The 20680-nt window shown below is 36.6% G+C and overlaps 1 protein-coding gene across 1 annotated transcript; it reads left to right on the forward strand.

Moving 5' to 3' along the window:
* Positions 1-77: 77 nt before the first annotated feature.
* On the forward strand, positions 78-20624 carry LOC113095919 (metabotropic glutamate receptor 6-like). The gene is made up of 12 exons (XM_026261257.1): positions 78-1255; positions 2358-2962; positions 9897-10113; positions 10305-10437; positions 11125-11279; positions 14304-14444; positions 14600-14800; positions 15859-15998; positions 16078-16701; positions 17292-17603; positions 19128-19377; positions 19738-20624. Exons 2-11 carry the CDS (start codon positions 2414-2416, stop codon positions 19365-19367), a joined length of 2712 nt encoding a protein of 903 aa, XP_026117042.1. The 5' UTR covers positions 78-1255; positions 2358-2413; the 3' UTR covers positions 19368-19377; positions 19738-20624.
* Positions 20625-20680: the final 56 nt, after the last annotated feature.

A 20680-nucleotide genomic window follows, 5' to 3' on the forward strand; every position in this document is an offset into this window, starting at 1 on the left:
AATGTAATAAATTAATTAGCTGTCACTATTTTACAATTTTTTTCTCTTTTTGTCTGTTAACTAAGTTAACTAGTTTTTTTTTTTACCTCACCCATTCTTTATTTCTTTCTTTCTTGACACAAACATGAGGGCCTGCCTTGCATAGAAATTATTATCACAAAAACCAAGACCATAAAGATGCAGAAAATTACACTTTTTTAAATTGAATGTTCAAATCCCTCAGATTGTATAGAGTGTTATATCCCACAACTTAAATTGACTGTCATAAATCTTTAATGGCATTCCAAATTAAATGCTACAGTCCATTAAAATATACCTTGTGATTTATAATAGATGAAACATCTTGTAATAACATACAGATCGTACAGCCGCATACTTCAACTCATTTCATCCACATGCACACTAATAAATAAATGAAAATATCACAAGCACCTTAAAGGAGCATTAGACATGAATATTGTAATACTAAATTGCAGGTTTGCTTTAAAATGTAATAAATATGACACATTTAGTTGATTAATTCATTAATAAAATAAACAATAGATGAACAGGTAACAAAAAGTGAACAGTCGGCTAGTATGTCGGGGATGTAAAAGCCATTAGCCCATATGTATTTCAGTGATGGTGCTATTAAGGACTAGAGAAAGCCTATACACTACCATTTAAAAACACACGTGACCGTGAGGTCAACTAGATTATCTGTCTTTATATTAAAAAAAAACATAAAATCATTCTAAAATGTAGCTGCTAAACAAAGCATGTAAATCCTTATGATGAGACCAGGAGGGATTGTTGCTTATAAGCAGACGGTTTGAATGCAGAGAACTATATCTAGCAGTTCACATTAAAAATATATACGGTCCATCTCTCTCAGACTTCTCAAATGCATGCATGCGGTAATCCCAATCTGTGCCCATTAGTGCACACCGAGAGAGAGACTGAGTGGGTGAGTGAGTGAGTGACAAAGAGAGAGAGAGAGACAGAGTGAGGGGCTTTTAAAGGATTTGACAGTGATTTGTAGAAGCACAGTTGTGGAATGTTTGGGCATTTCCACCTTTTCCCGCGTTTTAGGTTTTACTAAGGTTCTGAATACTCAAGAGTCAAAAAAATCCTTATCTTAGCTTTGCGTGTGAGAAGACTGTGGACGTTTTAAGATGAGAGCTGAAGACTCGGATGTTGGTGACGTTTACCGTCGTGCTTCAGAACCATCAAACTTCAGTTCCAGATGGGCGCACACTGGCATCTGCAGCAGTCGGTGAGACATTTTTAAGAAGCGAATACATTAATAACCCTTATTTCAGTATACTGAATGTAAATGTAGGTAAAATGTTACGATGTTGTAAAGATGTGTATTCAGGTAACGCGATAAATGGTGAAGAAGGATTAGTGCTGCAGCTGTTCCCCTCAACACTCGATCAAACGGTCGCGCGCATGTCTTCCCGCAGGAACTTCAGTTTTTAATCCAAATATAGCACTTTTCCGCTCACCTGTTGCTGAATATGCATGAGCTAATTTACATAAAATTTTAATAAGCATGCCTATACATGCCCTTTATTCTCAGCGGTCTGGTGAGTGCGAAGACTTAAAAAGTGAGTTCATTTTCTAGAGGACAGAGACTTAAAATATAATTTTGGAAGAATAATTATAAAAAATAAAGTAGCTGATCATTCAAATGAGTAATGAATAATATAATGACATTATATGCACTGTATCAGGGTATACAACAACTATATATTGTTCTTCTTTGAATATGGTATAAAGTATAAAGGATGTAAAAGAATATGCATATGGTATTTTTTGAAAGTACCTTTCAATATCACTGTGCCATGGTATATGAATATGTAAACAAGTTGTTTAGTACTATTTTTTATTCTTTGTTGAATATTTCTGGTGGAACAAATGAAATAGGAAAAATGGAAATCAAAGCCTTAATCCTTTGTTTTAAAAAAAATCTAAATATATAAATGGAATGGCAAGTTGTAAAATAAATGTGTGTTTGTAAAAACGGTAATAATATACATTTATTATTTAAATAGGCATTGTAATTGATTACATATTTAATCAAAATATAACACATTCCTATTCTGTATTAACTAAAATTTATATACTTTTAAAATCTTACTACAAATTATTTTACAATATTTTAAATTATATATTAATATACTGTAATTATAATATTTAATTAAATGTATTTGTATTTAATTATATTTATAGTTTTTAAATCTAATCTTTATAAAAGCAGTGAGTGTGGGTCATGAGGTCAAACATTCAGCTGCATTATCACATGCAAAGCAGTGCTGTCGTAAGGTATGTTTTATACATATTTCATGTACACTTTCTGTCTCATTTCTCCATAGGAGACACAGGTAGAGAAGAAAGCACTGTGCTGTAGTAGAAGACTACTACGACAACTATGACATCACAGCACCACACAACATCACTATGTCATCGCTGCAGGATCAGCGGGGCGCCCGGACAACGTGTGAGCTCCCTGATTCACGTCATGTGGATAGTGATGATGGGATTCACTCCAGAAACCTGGGCCTCCTCAGAAACTCAGCCTCATTCCATAAAGATAGAGGGGGACGTCACTCTGGGAGGCCTTTTTCCTGTGCATTCCAGGGGCCCCGCTGGTGTTCCTTGTGGGGAAATTAAGAAGGAGAAGGGGATCCATCGTATGGAGGCCATGTTGTATGCGCTGGACCAGATCAACAGTGACCCAGACCTGCTTCCTAATATCACCCTGGGTGCCAGGATACTGGACACGTGCTCCAGGGATACGTACGCACTGGAACAGTCCCTCACCTTTGTCCAGGCCCTCATCCAGAAGGACAACTCAGATGTTCGCTGTTCCAACGGAGAACCACCCATCATCCCAAAACCAGAGCGTGTGATAGGGGTCATCGGGGCTTCGGCCAGCTCAGTGTCCATAATGGTGGCCAACGTCCTTCGTCTGTTTGCGGTGAGAGATCTTTTTAATAAACCTAATTTTAATTAATTGCATTTTAATGATGATTCCCTCAGTTATGGGAAAAAGTCTTCATTTTCAAAGCATGAAACTACAGGTGATCAGTGTAAAAAAATTCACCATTTAGTTAACCAGCTAGTTTATTAATCACAAGTTTTCTAAAATGTAATGTCTTAATATGCAAATGAGGCAATTAATTAAATATGGATTCATTTGCATACATTCAGAAGACTGAGGGAGGATTTTGAACATCTCTCCATAAATAAAATATAAGTATAAAACAAATCAGGTGGATGTTATAATGAGCAAACCCATCTGTAAAAATCGTAATAATATAGAATATAGATAGAAACAAAACTGCGAAGTTTGCAAAGTAGTGCTACTGAAGGAAAGATTTCAGACAAAGTGCGTGAGAAAAAAAAAATTATTTTGAGAAAACAGCTTTTAAAAGTGTGTATTGTATTTGTAATGTACAGGTGCAAAACCTCAAAATGTAAAATAATAATAATAAATAAATAAATGTACACTTTGGAAGTTTTCTTTCCACACGTTATGCCTTAATTTTAAAAAGACATGGTATGAAACAAAATCTCAAAATGTACTTTCTATAAGACAGATTTGTAATTAGGTGGTTTTTTGTGTGATATTTAAGGCTCTGTTTATGTTGTATATGTGTGTGGCAGTCATTGGATTCCCTTCTGTTTTGTGAGGAGCTCTCTGATTTTGCTGCACGACTGGATTCTGCAGTGCTGCAGGAAGTATAACTAATTCTGTTAAAAGGTTTGGATTGTGTTTCAACTCACTGCCCTCTCAGCAAGAGCTTCTTAAACAATATAGATTCTTCCTTTATTTAGTTCTGAGGGAGAGTGTATCAGATTTTCTTTGAAGTGAGAAATGTTTTTGACAAGCACGAAGGTGAAATGTGCTGTGTGCATGTCATTTAATTTCAAGTCCTTTCTCATTTTCAGACCGTCATTCAGTAAATCCTACACCTGAGCTACATTCAATTTCATTCCACCCTCTGCCACTTTTTCGGATTTTTTTATTCATTTGTTTTAATCAATAGTGTTCTTTGTGGTCACCGCATCAGGCTGTGTGTGCTTTAGTACATGAGCTGATAACCTCACCCAGGAGTTATCTGCAATCATTTTCAGTCATCACAGTTTCAGGGAAGATAAACAATTCACAAAATAAAAGTGACTTAGTCAGAGCTCCATTAGGTTGCTCTCAGGACATGATACCTGGAATTTGTACATCGTAATCATATTTTGCAGTGATTATTCATTACTTTTAGTGATACGCTCTGGAACACGACTGGCTGATATGGCTAAAACAATCATATCTAAATTTTCTAGCCTTTTTGTTATATTGGATAAAGGGGAGACTGGGTCTAGATAAATAAATTAGCAAATGAACATTGAGAAATATTTATTGGAATAAAAAGTGTCACCCAGACTTCCGTATCTAGAAAACACTACAGGCAAAAATCATAGTTTTTTTTTTGTTTTTTTTTTTACATACTTGGGAAAAAAGCACATTATTTTATTACACTTTATACACTTTATCTATGTGCTTCTGTAGATTTCAATTACAATACATACTGTATATTTAAAGCTTTTTTCCCCCTCATATACTGGGCCAGAAAATTCAGTCCAGCAGCTCTTACGTCCACCAAACTTGTGAGTTGTGAGTTTTATTATTTTCCATATTCTGAAGGTTTCAGGGTGGAGGGGGGTGCATATATTATTTGCCTGATCTATATGATATTTAATTCCTTAAACAGTATTTTCTGATAAATGGAGTGATATGCAAAATTCTCTCTCTAACAATTTTTTTTTTTAAATTGACAACAAATTTAATCAAGAATTTTGAACATGACTTAACATAAATGTTAACATAACATTTCAGAAAACGTGTAATGCAAAACAATCTTGTACTTTGGTTAATCAACTGTACTGTATAGTTAAAATCTTTTACCATATTTTACCCTAATATCTTCCCAGGTTTGTTTTCTTCATTATTAAAAGTATAATTTCAACCAAACAGCTCATTAGATTCATAATGTTTAGTGCATTATGTAAAATACAATTAAAATAAAATGAATAATTTATTAACTATCGAGGTAGTTTTCCACACTGTTATCCACAAAAATATTTTTTTTGTTTATGTACAACAGTACATAAACATCAATATTTTTACAGTGTTTTTGGCAAATATTGTAATACAATAAGAACAAAGAGACCTCCATGAATAATTTTAAATAGTGACTGAAAGAAAGCAATGAAAGAGACTGTGTGTATGGACTTACCACAATGATTTAGTCACACAGAGATTAAAAATATCCATCAAGGTGTCATATTGAATGTTTTTCTATAAATGTCAATCTTCCCACTAGTTTATGTCTATGTTCCTTACTGAGTTCTGGTAAGTGGGAACTAAGGATGGCAGATACTACCCAGGATCTGCTCTCCATTAAAGCCTTCTGACCAGCTCAGACTCCTGATGGGAAATCAAGCGTGGGCCCAGAGAAATGCAGCTGCCCTGTTATCAGATACAGGCAGCGTCTGTTCTGTGCCTTTAGCTCAATGAGTGAAGGCCTTTAGCAAGTAGATGGACATGGACAGATAGCCAGCATTTATGGGTGCCACTTAGTATCACATTCCGTAATTAATGATATTCACAAATCCAGAAAAGGTTGTTTTAAAAAAAAAAACACAAGTTTTATTTCTATATATAAATTTACATTAACCATTCTATATCTGATCTATGCGATTGGTGGTTGACATTCAGCCTAAAGCAGATTGTTGTATAATTGGATTAAGTTGCTTACAAAAGTTTTTATCTTGCAACATTGTCACTTTTAAAGGAATAATTTGGAATTTCCTTAAACAAAAAGTCATAATAAAAATAAATTAAATCGTAAAATCTAAATCATATTGTAAATCTTTAAAGGGGTCATATTAAAAAATAAGGGGTCATATGATGCTTTTTAAAAGATTATTATTTTGTTTATTTGGTATAATAGAATATGTTGACATGCTTTAATGTTCAAAAACACATTATATTTCAAATACTGTACATTTTGGTAGGTCCTCTATGCCCCACCTCTCCCAAATGTATTGTTTTCTATGAAGTCCTTCCTTCTGAAAAGCACTGTCTGCTCTGAATGGCCAACTGACCCAGTGCATTGTGATTGGCCAAACACCACAAGCACTCGGCGGAAATGTAACACTCCTTTCCATAATCGCAAGCTTCATCTTTTTAAAAATAAATGTAGACTAGTGATGGGAAGTTCGGATCATTTTACCGACTCTGACCTTTGAGTCTCATTTTAGCAAAATGAGCAAAAACATTTTCGAGTCATTTTGTTAATTTTTATCAAAATATAAATAATTGTTACATGTTACTTCCCTAAGATGTCTACTAGTACTTACACAAACGTTGATCACAGTACAAACAATACAAAACTATAATTCTATAAGAAACAGAAAGTATTAATTTGTTGTTTACCTGGGTCTTTAGCCTATGATTAGCTCACCTCTTATCTCACAGGGTTTGAGTCGTTCTTTCATCACGTGACAGCCCCATAAGTTTCAACCATTGACTGTATAAAAGGCTTTAACCTATCATTCTTTCTTTTGTCACGTGACGGTTGTATTTGGCAAACAGTGAAAGTCACTTTTAAGTGTCAGATCATGACAAAATAATGCAGATACTCATATTTTTACAAAATTGGATGTTTCGAGAACAAGTTGAAACACTTCTAGGAAATATGAACATTTGACTGCTGTTAATCTTGACATGACTCAGGTGTGGAAAGGCTTGAAGGCTATATATCAATGGAGGATAGCAACAAATCAGTATCTGAGACTAAATATTTCAGTAACGTCCCCCTATAACCATGTTTTTTGCTTGTACATTTTCATGAAACTTATGTATTATAATTGCATTTGGATGGTTGGATGGATAGATTGCATTTGCAAACTTAAAAATAAGTTCTTTCTCATGCAAGATGTAACAAGTGTCTGGATGGTCATGGGTAGATCAACAGTAGTGCCACACACTGTAATGTATATGTTGCTTGATGGGGGAGGAGTGGTTAAATATGCCGCAGCATCTAAGCTAGTAGAATTAAATATATTGTATGGCTTATGGCTGAGAAATGGCAACCTTGTCTCTTGATCTGTCTCTCTCCCTCTGAGCTTAACGTAATTTGACTAAAACCCCTCTAATCCTTCCAGATAATCTGTCAAATGGTCCTCTCCCTCTTCTTTCCTTCTCCGGTCTTTATCCACCTTTTCTCACTGTCCGCTGTCCGGCTTCTTTAAAGAACCTTTCATTAAGCCACACAGGCTCAACAGATATTAGTCTGTGGAAAGCGTAGTCCAATGACATCAGGTGCATCATTAAGAAACTAGCACAACAGTAAATTAATCTTCTCATCCTTTTTTCATACAAACAAATGCTTTTACAGTGGTAGCTCGTGCCATCTGTATTTCCCCAGGATTTTTATGTGCTGCAGAGAACATTACCACTAGGGTTGTTTTGCTGCAAAAGACTTGCTAGGACAATACAACATGAACAACTGTGCGGTTGCACTGAATATGATGATCTTAAAACCTGATTATATCACAAAGGAGTATACTTGGAGTGATACTTCTTTTATAGAACAGTTCAGTAAACAAGAGAAGCCTGTAAAAAGTTATTTTTCAAATCAAAGTGTCAATTCAAAGACCATTGTAGACAGAGAAATACTATAGACTATAGAAATACAAGAAAATTCTGATTTCAAAATGTTGTGTTTTATCTTAGACCCAGTAAGATACTTTGTCATATACTTTGTCTATTGTTTGCCATCCAAAATAGTTTAAACCAAAGTCACAGCTGATTTAAAAATTGATGAATCTCCAAGCTTCGCTTCTGTATGAATCAAATTTAAACAAATTGGTGGAATGAATGATTCAATGACATATTTGAATCAGCTTTTTGAAGGAAATGGTTGAATGAATGGCTCACAAATAGCTTTGTCCTAAATCGTATACTCGATTTAGGAAGTTGTTTTGAATAAGTACTTACTTTGCAACCATTAAAAAAAAAAAAATCTAAATGGTATGAATGTGGTTAGTTATGAATGTACAGTGGGTATAGAAAAGAATCATCCCCTTAAAAATAATCACATTTTGGTTTTTTGCAGCATGAAATAAAGATAGACAGTTTTTGTTTTATCTAGCTGTACTTACTCAGTGCAACTTATAACATACAAGTGAAAGATATAACACCAACATGTCAGAAAAAAAAAGCCTGAAAAAGAAAAAAGATCACTTCCCTGTGTCAGTCTTGTGTCAGCGTGCCGTGAGCGGAGCTATAATACTGATGTTTTATGTTGTTTCCATTAACATATATTCACTTATGTGCTGATTTCCAACAAAATACAGAAATCTGATGCAATTGTACTTACATGAATGGGGTCTTTTGTTACAGGGACGGCTCCATGTTTTAATAGCAAACGATGTGCAAATCCAGCATCGACCTGGGCCTTGTTTATAAAACATTCGTCACTCAAATGAACAGAACACACAAAGGCACTTGATACACTCCGTTGCTGCCCCGGAAAAACAAACTGCATCCACTGTTCATGTAACGCTGGGTTTCTTGAGGAAGCTGATCACGGTAAACTTTCCCTCACATCCAAAAACGCACTTAATTGGAGGCATTTTTGAACAAATCCAATCCAGTGCTGGTGACGATTTTGAAGCGCGTTGATGTGCGCGGTCTCGCTCTCCTCTGGTCAATGTGTATCAGATTTCTGCCAAACAATACCATTTGTTGTTGAGGCCAAATAATCAATTTTAGTCTCATCTACCTCAGAATCTTTAAGGTGTGTTTTGGCAAAGCTCAGTTGTGACTGCATGTGGCTTTTCTTGAGGAGTATTTTTTTCTTGCAGTACATGCTTTTTTTTCTTCCATACAAGCCACGTTTGTGGAGAATTTGTGATATTGTTATCACATGCACACAATGAGCACTCTTTGTCATAAATTCTTGCTGCTGCTTCAGAGTTGCTGTAGCTCTTGGTTGCCTCTCCGACCAGGTTCCTCCTGGCTCTTTTATCCAGTTTGGAGTGACGTCCTAATCCAGAGAGGGTCTGTGTTGTACCAAATACACTTCACTTCTTAATAATAGACTCGACTGTGCTTCTATGCATTGGTAAAGCATTTAAAATATTTTTGTATCCATCTCCTGACTAGTGTCTGTCCACAACTTTATCAACTTTATCTTTTGACAGTGCCTTGCCACCCATAGCTAATTGTTTGCTTCAGTTACACTACAAGGACTGCAATGCTCCACGAAAGCTCTTTTCATGCTCAGCTGATCAAAATGAGCACAGCTGATCACAGATGAGAAGGTGATTAGCTACACCTGATTGAGTGGAATGAACACTTTTTAGGAGAGTGGTGATCCATTTTCCAAATCAGTGATTTTTTTTCCTGCTTGTTTGTGTTATATCTTTCACTATGATGTTATACAGTACGTTTCATTGAGTACAGCTGGATAAAACAAAAACTGTGTCCATCTTCATTTCAGGCTACAAAGCAGCAAAATGTGATTATTTTAAAGAGTGTAATTCTTTTCTAGACCCACTGTAATTTGGACATAATGTTTATTTGACCAACATTATGTGGCCAGCATCTATTGTGACACTTAATACACTCACAAATCCTCTCCCATGGCCTCATGGCATAGTAAAGTGTTCATTTGTTGTGCTCTTCTGAATTCCGCAGGATGTAATCTGGGTCATCCGGTTACTTTTCACCTACTGTTTTATGAATAATGTTCAGACATATACAGATCAGAGAAATTCATGTTCACATTTTGATGGAAAGTGAGTCCTGATGCTCGCTAATCTTTTATGCATCTTTCATTTTGCAGATACCTCAGATCAGTTATGCTTCAACAGCACCTGAGCTTAGTGACAACAATCGCTACGACTTTTTCTCCCGAGTCGTGCCACCCGATTCCTTCCAGGCCCAGGCGATGGTGGACATCGTCAAAGCCATGGGGTGGAACTATGTTTCTACTCTGGCTTCAGAGGGGAATTATGGAGAGAGTGGTGTAGATGCTTTCGTTCAGTTATCAAGGGAGGCAGGTACAGAAAACTGAATTGCTAAAAAATTTAATTAAAGAATGCGTATATAAATGCATAAATGTATATATGTAAACAAATACATGTGTTTTGGTTGCAGGTTAATTTACCATGAATTACATTTTACTTTAGTTATGGAAAATGGTAATGTCCTCAGAGTCCTTCAAAACTGTCTGTCCTTTTTTTTTCATGAGGTCTTTGTATCGCACAGTCCATAAAAATTCCTAGGGAGCCAAGACCAGGAGAGTTTGACAAGATTATCAAAAGGCTAATGGAGACATCCAATGCCAGAGGGGTTATTATTTTCGCTAATGAAGATGACATCAAGTGAGTAACTTTTTAGTGGTAATTCTGAATCTCTCTGAGGCAGGAGGTATGGCCTTGGAAAGGGTTTATAAATGATTAGAGAACAGATCAATCACCTTAAAATGGGAATATCAGGAGTCTTGGAAGAATTTATGGCAAATGAATGTACTACAGTGTGAATTTTTAGTCTAGTCTAATTTGCATTTGCATAATATAATTTAATTTGCATAATATAAAATGCTGCTAATACAAAAAAATTACATATATATATATATATATATATATATATATATATATATATATATATATATATATATACACACACACACATACACACACCAAGGCATATACAGTAAAAGCAGTAACAGAGAAATATTACAATATTATTAGAATTTAAAAGAACTGTATTCTATTTTAATACTATAAATTGTCAAATTTATATATTATAATTTTTTTTTGTGTAATTAAGTTCTGTGATAGCAAAGCTGTCACATGATTCTTCACAAATCATTTTAATATGCTGATTTAGTGCTCAAGAAACATTTCTTATATTTTATCTAGCAAGGAAGCATTAAATGCATTAAAAGTTAGCTTTGAAATCAGCAGCAATCAACAGATTTCTAACTATGATGGATCTCATTGTCCTTATCTTTAATGAAACCTGCCTTTTGTGAGGTGTCTGATATTTTTGTATTCTTTGTATTGTAGGCGTGTCCTGGAAGCAGCAAAAAGAGCCAATCTTACAGGTCACTTTTTGTTTGTGGGATCTGATAGCTGGGGAGCAAAAAACTCACCCATCCTAAACCTGGAAGACGTGGCTGAGGGTGCAGTTACTATCCTCCCCAAGCGGGCATCCATTGAGGGTATAAAATGACAACACAGGCAACTACAAAATCAATGAAGGCTTGATCATTTACATAAAAAAATCCATCTGAAAGTCTCAGTTGAACTATTGGTAAGCCCCTCCAATCGAACGCAGACGAGCCAATGCCAGTCGAGTATCAGTTGCACAGAGAGCAGAACTCGGACATCTTTAGGTTTCAAAGCCAGAGAGAAACATTAGAAGATCCGAAGCTTGCATCGGTTTCATTGTGTTTATGCTTCAAAATGGAAAAACAATGTGCCTAGGGTACTTTTAACGCTAATTAAAGGTATCCTGAGAGGATAGGCAATGCAATTTATTCCATTTCCTAAATCCAACCGAAACAGAGCAAAATGTCCCTAAACATCACAATGAAGATGAAAACGTTTATTTTTTAGTTGTCACTCTCATTAAGTTACACTTTTTTAAAAATCTGCTCCAGGAGAATGTTAATGTCATCTTGTGCTTCAGCAAGGTATCTCTGGATAAAACGAGCTAACCTTAGCGTTAAAGTTAGTAAGTCCATGCTAACGCACAAATCTAAATAGCGAACTGTTCTCACGTTGTGTACCGTGCAGTGAAAGTCAAAAACACATAAACGAAGGTCTATATGAGAGTGTCTATCCATATTAATCTGGTTAAATGTAAATTAAATCTTACGCTGCAGTATATGAACGTGTTGATGCGGGATGTTGTCATTGCGATCGTGACGACCTTAACATAATTCCCCCTTTTACACTGTGAACCAGTGTTGTAGTCGAGACCAGCTCATTCGAGTCCGAGTCCAGATCGAGTCCAGAGAGGGTCGAGTCCGATACAAGACCGAGTTCAGAAAGGGTCGAGTCCGAGTCAAGACCGAGTTCAGAAAGGGTCGAGTCCGAGTCAAGACCGAGACCAGAGAGATTGGGTCTGAGACAAGACCTAAAGAAATCTTCAAGATTATGTAAAATGTTTGGTGGAAACAATAAAGGGTAAAAGGGCCACATAGTATGTGGTGTAAAGGTAATTTTATTAGTATTATGAATTGTAACTTGTCAATATTAAGTGCTCATTTTCACATAACATCTTTGTACCACTATACACATCCATATAACCTTTCTAGTACAAGTAACATTACTGTACCACTATACCTGTAAATGTTCAACTGTAACAGCTTTTACATAACTTTTAACCTTGAAGCTTAACTAATGACTGCTAATATCCTTACAATGTCTTGGATTATGTGCACTTTAGATGTTGTGAAGATTACAGATGGGCATAATTACCTTTCAAAAAAATAAGTGAGGAGACCATCCTGCTACCCAACCAAGCATGATGTGGTCTCATGATCAATCCACCCCAACTAAAAACTCTCTCTACTGGTGCAGAGGAAGCGGGGACTGACAAAAGTTACCATTTCATCACTTTCTGTAACAGCAACGGATAATCTAATGCTAATTTCACTGGATGGTGCATTTTAATGCAGGGTAAAATACACACTAGTCCAAGTTTTTTTTTAGTTACGAAGGGCATACACACAAGAGCCGACTGACTGTCCAGCAAAATTTCATGCAAAAGTGTGTATGTGCCAGGGGAAGAAAGCTGGATGAAATGCCATATAAGTTCAATGCATTCTGTCAGACATGTTTTTGGGGGGAGATGATTAGTGTTGAGACAGTCAATCTGTGTCTGTATTCATTATATAAGTTTATTAAACGATATTAGTTTTTTTTTCTGTGACCATTTTGTCCTACTTTGTAAAAATAACACAGTTGAGAGAAATAATGTAGCAATGTGGCTTCCTGGAAAGCGGGATCACTACAGGCGGATGGCAGGAGGGTAACTTAAGGCCGGTGACACACTGGCTGCATGGCGTCTCTGCTGCGTGCCAGAAGCGTGGTGGCTGCTTCGCGTTTTCTGTGTCTTTACACACCTACTGCTGTAGGTGACATAGAGGGAGGCCGCCAAAAAACCAGGCTCTTGTCTTCATGACAACAATATCAACTTTTTTTTTACACACCTACTGATAGGACACCGTCAACAGTATTGACGGCACAATAGAGTATGTTTGACAGGTGCAATATTTGAAAAACGTTCATTATTAATTAATTTTTTAAATTACATTTATATCTGAATTTATGCCAACCTATAGACTTTCAAATATCAAAATGTCATGAATTAATATGTATTTGTGTACAAAATGACATATAAACATATTTTACTTTTTTGCCTGGAAACGCTTCCAACACGTGTCGCGTGAAAAATAGGCATCGGTTCTATTTCTAGCATGCACAGGTTTTAAGCGCGTCTCACGCAGGCAGTCTGCAAGATCTAACCTGTTAACATGGGAGCCGAATTAAAAACAGACACGCCACGCAGCTGAGACGCTTGCGCCACACATCCATTGTGTCGCTGGCCTAACGTCTCACGTCAAAAGAAAATCACCAGTCATTGGATGTCTCAAACATACATCAATTTAAATAAACATTAACATACAGTAATAATCATGAAATATTTTGATTGGGACTCGAGTGGACTCGGGCATAAGTACGATTCCTAATATGTTCGAGTCCGAGTCAATACCGAGTCAAAATGCACACGAGTCCATGACAAGACCGAGACCATTAAAATACGGTCTCGAGACCGAGTCCAAGACCGAGTCCGAGTCTCGAGTACTCAACACTGCTGTGAACTGTATATTTATTTTAATATATTTTATATATCCCTCCATGGCATATTAAAGTCCCATTTGAGTGTCCCATCTGTGTCCCAAATTTATCAGAAACACCTCGGAAGAAGGTTTAAACTGAAAGCTGTCATTGTAAGACTGTGAGCAACGTTTGTTTGTCCGAGTGAGCAACAGTAACTAAGGGGGCGGGGCTTACCAGTAGGTCAATTATTCTGAAGATTTCTGCTCATTTAATTGCTTAAAGGGATAGTTCATCCAAAAATTCTGTAATCATCCATGCCATTCCAAACCTGCGTCCTGTTTTTTTTTAACAGTACAATGTTACATTTTTTCATATCCCTTTAATCTGTTTCTCAGGGTTTGACCAATACTTCACATCAAGATCACTGGAAAACAACAGGAGGAACATCTGGTTCGCTGAGTTCTGGGAGGATGACTTCAAATGCAAACTGACACGTCTTGGCATCCGAGGAGACAGCGGGCTGAGGAAATGCACAGGCGAGGACATAATTTCCAACAAATTACTCCCATAAATGCAGTAGTACTTGGATTATCGTACTTTCTTATGCTTTTAAGACATGTAAAGCACATCTAAGTGGATTATTCCCTCAGCATTGCTTTTACATTCCTGTCATGTTGCTTTCGTCATTCAGGAGAGGAACGGATCAGCCAGGATTCTGTATATGAACAGGAAGGGAAGGTGCAGTTTGTGATCGACGCCGTGTACGCCATGGCTCATGCTCTCCATAGCATGCACATGGACCTCTGTCCAGGTTCGATGGGCGTTTGTGACAAAATGGACCCGGTGGATGGAAGAATGCTGCTGAGTTACATCCGTGCTGTCAGTTTTAATGGTAAGCCTTCCCAAGGACACAGCTGAAGCATGTGAGCCATTTCAAACATTGTGAAAGAGACCTTGAAACAGCCAGAATTTTAGCATTGGGTCTGTATTCATACAGTGCAAGACTTATATGAACATCTCAAGAATTTGAATGTAAGCTTTTATTTCCGAGGAATGCTTTGTTCGACTCTGCCAGGAAGATTACACATAATAAACAGATTTGCCAAACACTCTCAAATCGATGATATTTCCTTTACTGTGAGACTGTCAGGTGAAAATAGGTGAAGAGTAGTTTCTACAAGAGGGGAAAGGCCAGAAACGAAGCTGCTGTTTCCAAGGAGGAGGCATGCAAGTCCCATGGGTTAGTCAGAGTGCGGCGAGAGAGGTCAGCACTCAATCCCAGCCTGAAGAGATCCACTAATGCACAATCCAGCAGCGCACATACTTGTTTCAACCCCCTCCCCTCGTCTCTTTCCTTGTCTGTGATTTTCCCTCGGGCAGCCTCTCTTCAAACACAAGGCGCATTTCCTTTTTTCAGCACTATCTCTCTGTGAAAATCCTTTTTCTTTTCGTCACTCACTTCTAAGAGATTTCTATGAAAAGCACAGCTATTCAGTTTATGCACAGTGGACGTCCTCACACTCTTGTATGGAAATCTATTCAGCTTTGAGAGCCTAAGGGGAACAAAATCACGCCGCGTGGAGACCTTGCCCCTGGTGATTTGTAAACTCTGGTTTACTGAAAGAAACCTGGGATTGAGTTTGCTTTGTTGTGACACATCTGTCTTTACAGAATTACATCTGAGATGTGTGTGTTTTGTTCGATTACAACACCATGTTTTCTTGTAAACAACCTTTGATATGGAAAAGTCACCTTTAAAGTTATGTTTGAAATTTGACTATAAAATCAAAGGGTGAAAGAGAACAATGATGTGCCGAGGCACGCGTTTCTACACATTAATCCATTTTTATGCCCTTGAAGTGGGCCGTTTCTATTCTGTTGTTTCAAATGATTGCATTTGAAGTAATAACTAGTGATGTTGAATATCAAAACCCTCTGTTTACTCTGAAGGCAGCGCTGGGACAGGTGTGATGTTTAATGAAAACGGTGATGCCCCAGGACGATACGATATCTTCCAGTACCAGCTTTCCAATACCACCAACCCGGGATATAAAGTCATCGGCCAGTGGACCAACCACTTACGACTCAGTGTAAGCGTGTTAAGCCCCTTTGTAGTTTGGAACATTTTTGAATTTGTGTTCTTGAAATGTTCCTCTCTCTTTCTGTAAGGCGGAGGACATGCAGTGGTCTGGAGGGGATAAACTGGTTCCAGACTCGGTTTGCAGTTTTCCCTGTGAGTCTGGAGAGAGGAAGAGGATGGTGAAAGGTGTGCCGTGCTGCTGGCACTGTGAACTATGTGATGGCTATCAGTACCTCCTGGATGAGTTTAACTGCGATACGTGCCCCTTTGACATGAGGCCCACGTCCAACCGCACTGGCTGCCGTCCTACTCCCATCATCAAGCTGGAGTGGAGCTCTCCGTGGGCCATTATCCCAGTATTTCTGGCGGTGCTGGGCATTCTTGCTACATCAGGAGTCATCATCACCTTCATCCGCTTCAATGACACCCCCATAGTCCGCGCTTCGGGCCGAGAGCTCAGCTATGTTCTCCTGACGGGCATCTTCCTCATCTATCTCATCACCTTCCTCATGATCGCTGAGCCGAGCACTGTGGTGTGCGCGTTTCGCAGGTTGATTTTGGGGCTGGGCATGTCCATCAGTTACTCTGCCATGCTCACCAAAACAAATCGGATCTACAGGATCTTTGAGCAGGGAAAGAAATCAGTGACACCACCGAAATTTATCAGCCCCACATCCCAACTGATCATCACATTTATTTTGATCTCAGTACAGGTGCGTGTATGTCTGTGATAAATGTACCTTTTTTTCATTTAGCAGATGCTTTTTATTCAAAGCGTGCTGGAGACCAACATACATTTTGAATAAATAAAAAATTAATAAATTACACATAACTTATAACATGTAGTATATACAGTATATACAGTGAATTAATGTATGTCTTGAAATATATATATATATATATATAACATTTTGTATGTCGAAAATTATTAATAATAATAATAACAATAATAATTGTATATCTATTAATTCACTTGCTAAAATTAATCTTGTTCAGAGTAACTGCTTTTCCAAGTTGTTTACAGTCTTGTCACTGTGCTTTATGTCCCCGAAATACATTTTTGTCTGAGAACATTTTATCCATTGAATAATTAAAGCAGCAATATTTTTGAGAGTAGCATTTCACTGAAAGCTCTTCTCTTTTGGTGTTCCATTAATGGTTGTTAATGCATATTATTTGAGGAAACGTTAAGAGACATGGTCTCCTTCTCAAAGATGTCATTTTGTTTGAAGGTAGGTCAGATATCATTGACCATTACGGACACTGGTTTTGTATAAACATTCATGCCTCTTTCTGTTCACAGCTCCTGGGTATTTTCATTTGGTTCGGAGTGGTTCCACCTCACACAATCGTCGACTTTGATGAGCTACATCCCCCCAACCCAGAGTATGCCCGTGGGATCCTGAAATGTGATATGTCAGATCTGTCTCTGATTGGCTGTCTGAGCTACAGTATGGTGCTGATGGTCACGTGTACAGTCTATGCCATTAAGAGCAGAGGGGTTCCTGAGACCTTCAATGAGGCCAAACCCATTGGCTTCACCATGTACACTACCTGTATCATCTGGCTGGCCTTTGTTCCCATATTTTTTGGCACGGCACAATCCACAGAAAAGGTAAATTTTAAATAAAATGTAGTTTAAGATTAGAGACTATGCTTTTGAACAGAGGTTTTTACATTTTTATAGGCAATAAAAATATATGTACTTTTTGTTGCAACATTGCATTTATTTTGATTTTTCCATTGCTATATATTTTCGTATGTAAAAAAGCACATTAAAATTAGTCAGAAACAAAAACTAAATTAGCAACAAACAAAAATTTTTTTTATAAAATAAAATTATTAAAACACTTGATCTAAGGATACATTTAAAGAGAACAATAGAGATATGATATTATTGTTTTTTTTACTAAATTATTTAATTTCATTTTTATTTAATATTACCAGAGATACATGCATCACTTACATTGCAATGATTTTACTATTGTTTGACTATTAACAGTCTATATTTGGGTCTGTTGACATGTCTGTTCCTAGATTTTCTCATCTATATAAAACCATTACTTCCATGCTATTAGTGTAAAAGATTGGCTGGTGCCTGATATTAACATGACATACAGGAATATGATCTTCACCCTGAGAGTGTCTAGACATACATTTCACTAGATTAGATGGTTCTGTTTCAGTTAATGATGCTCCAACATTTACTTGTGAATGCTTCAGCCATAATCAGATGATAAGAAACCTAAAACAAATCTAGCTAATGTCAGGTTAACGTAATTGCTATTTAATTGTGGGGCTGTTTTGTGTTGACCTAAAAGCTGTTCAGATGCTAGCCACACTTCATGCATTTAGTCATTCAGTTTTTCACATCTATTCATCCTGTGGGGGATGGTTTTGCTTACAAAGCACAGGGATTTAAAAATGGAAAGTATACTCTGACTAATAGAGAGGTCTTTTAGTGGCCGGTCAACCGAAAAGCTTTTGGCCCTCAGGTGGCCTTCAAGTCTTTTCATTTCTTGTAAACGAAAAGAAGAGCATGGAAGAATAAAATACCAGACTATACAGCGGGCTGCAGTATATATATTTGTGGGATGTTAGCTAACATTTTATCATATCGAGTTCAGATTTTAAAGTGTATTTTGTTTATCTTTATTCTTCTAATAGGACATTTTATTCTCGTGTTTACATTTTTCATTAACTGTATGTTGTGCATCTTCAGCTTTTGTCATAAACATACATGATATAAAGGCTTTTTTGGCTCACATTAAACAAAGCAAAAATATGTAGTCACATACCAGACCTCAAATCAACCTTGCTTGAATACAAAATGTATGCAAATTACATGTAGCTTTTCCTCTATAGGTTTGTATTGTAAACTGATTGAAATTATTGCTTGTGGGTGATTTCAGCCATTTGTCTTACACTATTAGTAGTCATTGCATTGATTTCCAGGAAATGCACTGTGACAATCAACAGAGAGTTTATATATAAATATATATGTGTGTGTGTGTGTGTGTAATGTGCAGTGATATCTCAGCGCTAAAGCCCTGAATGCTGATCTGTATCATGTGATAGGTCGTGGCTGAGGCCAGGCTGAAATATTACTCTTAATCTTTTTTTTTTTGCCCTGAACCAGATGTTCATTCAAACCACCACACTGACCGTGTCCATGAGCTTGAGCGCCATGGTGTCCCTTGGCATGTTGTACATTCCCAAAGTCTACGTCATCATCTTCCACCCAGAGCAGAACGTTCAGAAACGCAAGCGCAGCTTCAAAGCCGTGGTCCAGGCAGCTACCATTTCCACTCACCTCTCACAGAAGTCCAGCGACAAGCAGAACGGAGAGACCAAAGTTGAACCAGATAGATCCAAATAAAGACCAGGAGGTAAATATACATACATACATACATACATACACATATATATATATATATATATATATATATATATATATATATATATATATATATATATATATATATATATATATATATATATATATATATATATATATATATATATATATATATATATATATATTGTACATGTGTTTTTTTTATAACACTCCCACCCCCCAATATCTGCAAAAATTCAAGAGGCTGAGTGAGAAGAACACTAATATAAATGCATAGTACGATATGTAAAGGAATTAGAGGATCAGTGGATTCTTTGTGGTGTGGAACTCACTTTTTTCGCTTCGAGACCAAAAGTATTTGTCCCCTTTAAAATTTCCTTTGTCACCACAGCATCACCAGTTGAGTTGAAATGATTCATGAATTCATGATGAAGAAGACTGGCCAAACAGAGTCCCTTTGGAGAAAAAAAAACAAAACAACAGAAAATGTCTTGCACCAGCATTCCTTGAAGGATTACATGTTTGTCTCTGATGTGTCTAAATGGAATCAGACAATTAAACTTGGGCACACATCAGTGAGTCAGATTCAGCTTCAGTGTCATCTCCATCCTGATCTCCTTATCCTAAATATATATCACAAAAGATCAAATGAGACTTTCAGAGCTACAGAGACAATGCTGGGATCAAATGTGCTTCGACAATTCACTCAGTGGAGTGCACTCTCTTTGAACTCTTTGGTTTTAAAAACGTGCCATAACTTTCAGTATAAATGTTTTAAGTGTCTTGTGTGCAAAATCCTGTATTCTTCATTATATTTATTAAAATGTATATATTACCAAGAAAAAGCAATGACAATCTAATGAAACAACAAAAGTTTTGATCAGAGATTTTTAGTTGTATCATGTTTCCTTGAGCTTCCCGAGAAATATTGATTTTAAACAAAAAATATATTGTATTGATTGATATTTATTGAATAATTTAAATTAAACTAGTAAAATTTTAGATCCTTTTATTGTCACATGCAGCTGGCTTTCAGAGCAGTCACTTGTATCTTAGTAAAGGAGAGGGGAAAAGAAGACCATGCATTATTGTTCAGTTACTTGTATTTTCAGCATTAAAGAAGCAGTTAATATTTAATGATGATCATGCAGTTACTGTAAACTCAGGTTCCAGTTAGGCTTATTTACCTTGATGAATTTTGTGGGTGTCTCGTTTTCATTTAAGAGATGTAAAATATATTGATTCAATGCATGTTGGAAAAAATGATTTAAAAAAATCCTGAAAAATAAATTGATATGTAAGAAATCATGTTTGTGATTGTGAGTGTTTTTGTT

The sequence above is a fragment of the Carassius auratus genome, unplaced genomic scaffold, assembly GCF_003368295.1.
Source record: "Carassius auratus strain Wakin unplaced genomic scaffold, ASM336829v1 scaf_tig00215808, whole genome shotgun sequence".
NCBI lineage: Eukaryota > Metazoa > Chordata > Actinopteri > Cypriniformes > Cyprinidae > Carassius > Carassius auratus.